General features: G+C 62.9%; 1 protein-coding gene across 1 annotated transcript in view; it reads left to right on the plus strand.

Annotated features, from left to right (window-relative positions):
* Positions 1–8,950, plus strand: part of CELSR1 (cadherin EGF LAG seven-pass G-type receptor 1) — a gene marked incomplete at its 5' end in the record, with an annotated part of 111,591 nt that overhangs the window by 52,639 nt on the left and 50,002 nt on the right. The window contains 3 exons of the mRNA XM_025051043.1: positions 1,697–1,919; positions 5,958–6,073; positions 6,426–6,514. Of these exons, the coding sequence (XP_024906811.1) occupies positions 1,697–1,919; positions 5,958–6,073; positions 6,426–6,514 (428 nt within the window). The remainder of the gene's footprint in view (positions 1–1,696; positions 1,920–5,957; positions 6,074–6,425; positions 6,515–8,950) is intronic.

The following is an 8,950-nucleotide window of genomic DNA, read 5'->3' on the forward strand; positions in this document are numbered from 1 at the left end:
AGCGTGTGAGTGAGTGTGTGTGAGGGCGTGCACGTGTGCGAGTGTGGGTGTGCATAAGGGTGCGAGCACAGGTATGGATGTGAACGCGCATGTGAAACCGAGAATCGGATGGAAAAACGAGCACAGGAATTATCGGGCGGGTCCAAGGAAAGGAAACAGATGTTGCCAGTAAAATGTGCAAAGATGCTGAACCTCATCAAAAGTGAATGCGAATAAAATACTTTTTGGGTTTCCGTTGTCAGCGATGCAAAATATTTCCCAGGTTAATCATACCTGGTGTTGGGGAGGCCGCTTTGGAAATATCTATCAAAATGCGAATTTTGTGTGCCCTTAGATCCAGGGTCATTAGGAGTTTTCTCAAGAGAGAGGTTCTTAAAACGCACCAAAGATGCATATCGAAAAGCTGTTTGCAATAGAAGAGAACCATAGGCAGCCTACACGCCTGTCGAGAAAAGAACAGGAAACACCAGTGATTTAAATTTTGATGGGTGCCCTAAAGGAATACTATGCGGCCGTTATAAAGGACCGCTGTGTGCTGACCGGCGGGGTCTCCAAGACGCAGCGCTGAGCCCGCTGGGCAGCTGCCGGGGCGGGCCGCCCACGTGGTTTTCCTGTGGGGATGTTCAAGAAACTGCTGGAAACTTTTACTATTTGTGCCATGCTTATTGTACAGTGGGGTTGTTTTTAAGTGTGTGAATGTAATGCTTCTGTTTTAAAATGCATTCATTTAAAAATCAATAATTCAAAGAATGTCAGTGGGAGCTGGGGAATTTCCGGCTGTTTGAAGCTCCCGAGGGTCTGCAGGTGTTTGAGGGAGCCGGCGATGTCCACCGGGTGTAGCTTGGGGACTGTCATCCTCGTCCGCGGGGGTGGGGATCACCCAGCTGGACTGCTGCTGGCGGACGTGGCGGCCAGCTCAGAATCGACAGATGCTCTGGGCCCGACAGACCCCGGGGGCAGAGGCGGTCAGCTTGGGCTGCTTCACCAGTCTCTCTGGGGAAGCTTCCGGAACCCTCCCGTCATTGAGGGGCCGGGCTCTGGTGGGGACATTGGAGCACAGTGGCACCGGCCTTCAGTGAGTGCACAGGCCCATGGGAGAAACGGACGTGATCGGGAGCAGGCTGGGATGCAGCGCCGGCCGGGCTGGCTGGTGGGTCTGCGTGAGGGGCAGTGGGGAGGCGGGTGCTGCAGGAGGCCAGCCAAGGAGGTGGCCCTGGGTGCGGCTGATCCGGGCACGCGCCAGAGTCTCCGTCAAGGTTCTGATGCGCGGCGGGCACAGGTGTGGGCAGGGTCCACGAGGCCCTCTCACAACTCTCGGTGTTTCTCGGGAAGTCTCAGCCAGCGGGGTGCTCAGAACAGGATGGGATGCTGAGAAGGGTTCAGGGCCCCACGTTCCCTCTGCCCCCGGGGTAGGCCTGGGACAGGGATGGGGCTGGTGTGACTCGGTCGCCTGGCAGGTCTTGGGGGGCCCTCTGACCTCCATCCTCAGCTCATCCCCCAGGAGCCGGGGCCCCCGATGAGAATAACACACGTACCGTGCCAGCCTCACGTGGCCGTGCTCCCCAACACGCGCCTCGGCCCCGGTGTCGCCGTGGGCTTCGGGGGTGGGGTTCGTAGCCGCGCGTCGGGCCCAGGGGCCGGCTGGCCACCTCCTCGGCCCACCGTGTGACCCCTGGCCTCTGCCCTCGCCCCGCAGGAGAGCACTGTGAGGTGAGCACACGCTCGGGCCGCTGTGCCGACGGCGTGTGCAGGAACGGGGGCACCTGCGTGAACCTGCTCGTCGGCGGCTTCCGCTGCGTGTGCCCCCCCGGCGAGTTCGAGAGGCCCTACTGCGAGGTGACCGCCAGGAGCTTCCCGCCGCAGTCCTTCGTCACCTTCCGAGGCCTGAGGCAGCGTTTCCACTTCACCGTGTCCCTCACGTAAGTCGGTGCCCGCGTGTCCGTGCGGGCCGGTGGCCGGAGCACCAGGGACGTGTCACGGCGCGTCCCCCTAGATGATGACGGAGGCGTCCTCCTCCCGGTGACCGGTGAGGGGTGGGGCTGGCCACCTGATGTGTAGGGCCGCGCAGTCTGAGTGTGGGGCCCCTTTTTCCAAAACAGAGAATTTCAAGTCGGGACCAGCGGAGCCTTAACCCAGGCGTGGGGTCCTGTGTGACCGTCCAGGCCACATGTGGTGAACGGCTCTGGCTGTCTGGTCCTGCTCACTGGCCAGCACGGGGCCCGAGGTGGAGGGGACAGGGACCAGCAGGCTTGGAATCAAGCGGACTCAGCTCAGGCTCCTGCTCTGCCACCTGCAGGCTGGGTAGCCAAGGGAGGGGCTGCCGGACCCCGTTCAGCCCTGGTTCCCTAACCTGTCCCACGAGGACGCAGGCTTACTATGTACTGCGGGCCTTACTATAGTTTCGCATTTTTTTTTTAGATTTAATTTTTTTTAAACCTGTCATTTCCATCTCAAAGATTTCTGCCAAGTGTTATATTCGCGTGGATGTGCCAGTGTCTAGGGGGCCCCTTGGGGGAGTACAGGGCCTCCTGTCACAGGCTTGGGCCACACTGAGGGCCACACGGAGCATCTGCGGCTGTGTGGAGCGCTGTGGGGCTGGCACACACTCACTTTGCACCAGCAGCTGCCGTACGAGGGGTGCTCTGGGTAGCAGAGGTGAAATGCCTCGAGAAATGGCCCTAAGAGTCTTAAAATCGAGCAGGAGGGGCCCTCGACGTCCATGCTGAGGGGGGAGCCCCTGATGATGCAGACGGAGCTCAGGGCCGGCCGAGGAGACTCAGGCAGGGGTGCCCCACAGCTCTGCCCGTGTGAACCACCGAGCCAGTGCTGCAGGGCTGGGCATCGCAATGCCTCTTTGGGCTCGCTGACCTCTCCAGGTGGACGTCTCAGCAGACCCGGTCTCCACCCCTCGGGCCCTGACTGCAGAGTGGCCCGAGGTGGCAGGCCCTCCTCCTCCTCCTCCTCCTCGCTCCTCCCTCCTCCCTCCTCCTCCTCCCTCCTCACGGTCAGGTCCTGTGAGTCCCTCAACCTCACGTCTCCACTGCTGGCTACCTCTCTCCTCCCCAGCCCCCGGCCCCTCGGTCCCTCCCACCGTGCTCTCTCCCTGGTGACACCTGGTGTGATAGCACTGTTGTTCTTTGTTGTCATCGTGAGAGGTTGAGCCCTGTGCACACTCCCCCCGGGCCTGCCTGCCACCTGGGGTTAACCCCAAGCTTCTTAAAATGCACGGGCCCCCTGCCGCCTGACCCCCGGTGATCCCCGCGGCTCTGGGGCCTTGCACCCCGTGACACGGCCGCCCTCACATCCTTGTGGTCCTCGCCCACTCGGTCTCGCACAGGCTGTTTCCTCTGTCGCTCCTGCCGCTTCCTCCAGTGTGCCCCCTGACCTGGGCCGGGCCGGGCGATGCCTGCTTGTCTGCTGCCTTCAGCCTCTGCCGGCCCTGCTTGCGGCCTCAGGCCACCATTCGCCCTGACTGCCCCTTAAAGGTCCTGAGGGGGGCTGGGATCCTTGGCACGTTTTCTACCTCGTGGCTGAAATCTTGCTGTCACCCAGGTTGGTCCTCCACGCAAGCTCTCGGGGCGGGGACGGGTGCCCGATTTCCTGATCCCGACTTCCGTCCAGCTGTCAGATCATTTCATTGTGCTAAAGTCTCCAAGGCAGATGCCCGTCCCTTTGGAGACCTTCAGATGGCCCCGTGGGACCCCTGGCTGGTGTCTCCAGATTCGGGGCCCTCTCATCGTCACCACGTCACTGAGGTCCAGCTCTCTGTCCGTGCCTGTCCCCTGCTGGCCTGAAACCCCTCAGCGGCTTTTTGTTCTGTGTCCCAACACCCCAGGCACCCAGCGGGCAGCACGGTGGCTTAGAAGGTGACCAGGAGTCCTGGTGCCGGAGGCGGGCGGGCCCCCGGCAGACCTGCTGGAAACAGACAAGGGGAGGCCGTCAGGTTCAGACTCAGACTAGAGAGTGCAGCGCTTCATTAAACGTCCACATCGCATAACGTGACGTCCACCTGCTCGGCAGAGAGAGTCGTTTTGGCTGGTTACGTGTGACAGCAGTTCACGGGTGATTTCACGACGGCTAAGACATCAGGGCCACCACTGAATCGGGGTTCTGTAGGGAACGACCTCAGAAGCAAAATCAGGGAACTTCGGCAGAAGAACAGCTACACACTGGGGGGTGTGGTTGCTTGGGGGGTTGGGGGGGACCGGGCCCCTGCGGGGTGCGCCGTGGGAAAGCTGGGCCGGGCCCCACGGGGCTTTTGTTCCAGGCGGCTTCTTTCGAGGCTGCTGCTCTTTCCAGTTTCTGTTTGCCGAGCTCCTGCGGCTCGAGTTCCCAGCCGCCGCTCCTCCCCTCCTCCCTGCCCACCCTTTGTTCTCCCCTCACGGCCCCCAGGCCCCTCGCGGAGCCCCGGCTCTGTTTCTGGCCTCGCCTCTTCCCATGTGCACTGTTCGGACCCTCCCCTGTCCCTGGGTCCCCTCCCCTGTCCCTGGGTCCCCTCCCCTGTCCCTGGGTCCCCTCCCCTGTCCCTGGGTCCCCTCCGTCATGCTCTGTCTTCACCAGTGGACAGGTGCGGGGCCATTCGACGGACCAGCTCCCACTGCGGTCCAAAGAGAAACCGATGGCCATGAGACCGGCCAGAGAACTGGGGTGACCCAGTGAGTCTGGAGCCTGGTGTTGAGTTGATTCCAGCCTTAATTCAGCCCCCTTTCTACCTGACCGCTCCACACCCAAAGCACCTGCTTTGCTGCGAGGGTGTTTTTCCTTTCGAGTTTGTCATCGGTCCGCTCTGTGTTCTAAACAGAGGGGGTTCGAGGTCTGGACAGGAACCGTTGATTTTCTGTAGCTCCAGGAAAAGGCCGAGGCCAAGTGCCTGAGCCTGGTTCCGACAGCTGGACTCCTGTTGCTGCAGCGAGACAGACAAACCAGCCTTGAGTCGAGCAAAGAATTTCTCCCGCTTAATCTCTGCTGAGAGCGACAGGCAGCTGGCTCAGGAAGCGGTCCCGGCTTCATTCAGGAGGTCTGGCGGGGTCTCTGTAACCGGGGCATCGGGCAGGCGTCGTGGTGACTCGGTGTGTGTGTGAAGGCCTCCATCAGGGCCCCTCGGGTCTGGTGGAATGGCTTCCTCTCAGCAGAAGGACTTCTGAGAATGCTCATCTCTTGTCGGAGTCAGTGGGTTTTACTCCGAATTCGTCAGGTCTGACGAGTCTTCATTTTCACACCCCTGTCTTCCTCCGCACGTTCGCCCGCCACGTCGTCATGAGCGCTTTTGCGGGCCAGACGCTATTTTGGGCTCTAGGATGCAGCAGTGAACGAGAGTCTCGCTCCCAACCCGCGTGTTCTCATAAACAAATACATACATAGTTTCAGAAGTACACTGAGTGACGTGATTGACAGATGCGGGGGGCACAATCTAGACAAAGCGAGTTAGGGGGAGCGCAGTGGGGAGGTCTGCGAGCTGGGCGAGGCCTTCCTAGCAGAGACAGCAGCGGGTGCAAAGGCCCCGGGGCAGGGAAGAGTGTCACGTTTGGGGCGGAAGGTCGCAGAGTGGCTGGAACGTGGTGCTGGAGACCGGGGCCCGAGGTGGCCGTCAGCACCGGCCTCCCTGTGTGAGAGACGCCGCGTCCCGGACGTGGGCTCTCCTTCCCGCGGTGGAAGGCGCCCTGCACGGCGTCTGTCCAGACATCTCTGAGTGGCACGGCGGCTGGGTCGTGCTTCCAGAATGTTCTGCAGGCGTCCTCACGTTGCACAGGTGTGTGTGCAGACTCTCCCATGGACTCTCGTTCGCCTCTTTCGGAAGAGAACCTTGCTGGTCGGGGTTAATGGGCGGCTGGCTCCTAAGGAGAAAACCGAGCGCCCAGGCCCTGTCCCCCGCAGGCTGACCGTGTCACGCTGGGGCCGCCCGCGAGCCTCCTGCGTGGACGTCAGTCGGCGTGTGACACGCTGCCGCCTGGCCGCAGGTTCGCCACGCAGGAGAGGAACGCCCTGCTGCTCTACAACGGCCGCTTCAACGAGAAGCACGACTTCATCGCCCTGGAGATCGTGGACGAGCAGGTGCAGCTCACCTTCTCGGCAGGTAGGGCCCCCTCGCGGGAAGAGCAGCTCCCTGGCAGGCGCTCGGCAGGTTAAAACCACCCTGACTCCCGCGGCACCCTCGGGTGTGCTCACGGCTCATGCCCGGGTCCCCGTCCGGGAACCCGTCCTCCGGGCAAACCCGGGACACGCAAAGGTGTGTGTCGCGTGCGGAAAACACGGAAGACAGCTCAGAGGGCCGGGGCCGGGGACTCGCCGCAGGGTGGCACGCGCGAGGGCGCCAAGCACTCTCGGAGCCTGGCCGGGGGACAAGGACATGCTCCAGGCCGCAGAGGGGCTCGTGGCCTCGTGTCCGCTAACCTCTGCTTTCTCCCCGCACCTCCCCCGCCCCGCAGGCGAGACCACGACAGCGGTGGCACCGCAGGTTCCCGGGGGCGTGAGTGACGGGCGCTGGCACTCGGTGAGGGTGCAGTATTACAACAAGGTAGGACGGGCGCTCTTCCTGTGGGCCCCGGGCTGCGAGAGGCGGGCGCTGGGAGCTTCTCTGTCCTAAACCGTTTATGCTCTGAAATTTAAAAAAAAAAAATACATCCTGAGTGAAAAGAGCCCCTGAGGAGGTAAATGAGCATTTGTGGCCGCTCTGTGTAAATAGACCCCAGCCCTGTGCTGGGCGGGATAGTCCCCCAGGGAGCTCTGGGGGTGCAGGGGGCACGCGGGGAGCAGAGATCACCCTGCGCAGGGGAAGGGTGCAGAGAGGGTTCATGCGCACAGCCGCCTTGGCCCAGGCGTCCGCACAGGCTGACATTCCGGGCCATTCACACGCAGCTCCAGAGCTGAGCCAGATCGTCCGCTGTGCCCGGTGCCACCCGAGCGTCGGAAGGCCCCGGAGCGAGAGCGGGGAAGGCGCGGGCATTCGGGTTTCGTGTTGTTCTGCTGTTTACTGGCTCGTGAGGAAACGTGGTATTGGTTTTTGCATCAAAATGCGCAGCTCTGGACTGCGTGGTTTTGCCAAGCATCCTCCTTCCTGGGAAGCTCGGGGAACCTCCCCGTGGGTCTGCGATGGCCTTCCCCCACCCCAGGGTGTCCTCGGGGCTCAGCCCGAGCCCCGCTGGCAGACGGGGGAGGGGAGGTATTTGCTCTCCGTCACACGCACTGTGATTGTGGTTTCCGCGCTCCAGTGATCGGTGTCTGCTGCCCGCCACGTGGTCCTGAGGCCGTTGTGTCCTGCAGGCCCCTCGCTCTGCTCTCCCCGATCCGCCGTCTGCCGTCCCTCTGCTGCCCCGGGCTGCCCTTCACTTGCACCCCCCGACCCCGGCTGCCCTAGGTGTCCTTCCACAGTCACCCCAAACAGGCCCCAGCGGTGGTGGCTGCACGGCGACCGTGGTTTTCATCCGTGGGCAGGCACTGACCGCACGTGGACCTCTGGGCCGCATTCAGCGTGAGGGTGAAGGAGAGGTTCCGAAGGGGTCTGGGGTGCAGGTCTGCCGTGGTGCGGGGGAGGGGGCAGTGCTGGCCTCGGGATTTTGAGAGCTAAGAAGGATCGTGGCCCCCTGGGGAGACCTGCCGCCAGCCGTCTCGGGGGCCACGGAGGGCGAACTTGAGTTTTCTCTCCTTGGCGCCATAACCCACATGACCTTGCTCCCCAGCTGATACCTGGGGCCGCTCACACCTGTTTCAGCCGCTCTGGAGACGTCCCCCAAGTGAACTTGCCTGCCCCCCACATGCACCTTCGGACGGGCTATTTCTGCCCCTTTTCTCCCAACCTGGAGAAGGTCGGTCCTGCGGGCCAGTCTCTCACAATAGGTCGCCGAGGGGACAGCGACTCTGCTAGGCACAGGCACGGAGGGCTGTGCCCTTGTGTCCTGGAAGGTCAGGGGCCCCGAGGGCAGGCCATGCCCTGTGCACCTCGCTGTCCACGCAGCATGGGGCATGGTCCCCCCTGAGCTCGGGGACCATTCTGTCTGACCTCAGGTCCTGACGCGTTCCCTCAGCAGGACAGGCAGAGGGACACACTGGGCTGCAACCCCTGTTTCTCTGTTCACCTCATTAGGACAGTGTCCCCGTATCCAGGCTGGGCTGACAAAGGACACTCAGCAGCAGAGTGCATTCCTGGGAGGTGGCCCCCTCCTGGCCCGAGGATGGGGACCAGGGGTCAGTGGCTTTCTGGCCCAAACACGTTCAGGCTTTTGCCGCGACTTTGTGCACGCCCTTGAGTGGGACATGGATGTTCTCGGCCGCCCACTGCTCCGGGGCAAGCAGTTGCCACCTTGCTGGAACATTCCGCCCCGGAATCTGGCATCTGCAGCCTCTGACTGGCACTCGGCCTGTGGCCCTTCTCCGTGGCTGGCAGGGGCTGGACACCAGGGATCAGCCGTCCCCGTGGCCTGTGCTTCCTGGGGGCTGAGTGCCCGGCAGAGTGCAGGCCAGTCAGGGTGGGGGCGCCGCGCTCCGTGTCGGGGAGCAGAGAAAGCACCCGTACTGCGTTTTCCTCTCTGCCTGTTTGGGGGCGTGTCCCTCAGGGTGGCCTGAAGGCTTTTGGCTGTGGCCAAGTCAGCCTTGGTGTCCCCATCGGAGCCCCTGCACAGAGCGTGTTCTGGAAGCACCTGCCGATGGCTGGAGCAACAGCGTGTCACAGTCGAGCGGGGAGGGGGCCCTGCCAGGGTCTTCACGCCTCGTCCTCTGCGAGTTCGCACGCCTGCTTGCAGCGACCCCCGCAGGAGCACCCGGGAGGGAACCACCGCCCAGCACCCCGAATGCCCTGAGGAAGGGGGGTCTGGGGAGCCGACAGGAGGTGGAGGGGGCTCAGCGCGGGCCAGCGCGTCAGCGGCGCCCAGCGAGGCCCTCGGTGCGGATTCGGCCCCGCCCCTCCCTGAGCCCAGCTGGTCCCTCTCTCCCCAGGCGGTTTTGGGAGGAAACCAAG

Source organism: Pteropus alecto, unplaced genomic scaffold, assembly GCF_000325575.1.
Source record: "Pteropus alecto unplaced genomic scaffold, ASM32557v1 scaffold118, whole genome shotgun sequence".
NCBI classification, from domain to species: Eukaryota; Metazoa; Chordata; class Mammalia; order Chiroptera; family Pteropodidae; genus Pteropus; species Pteropus alecto.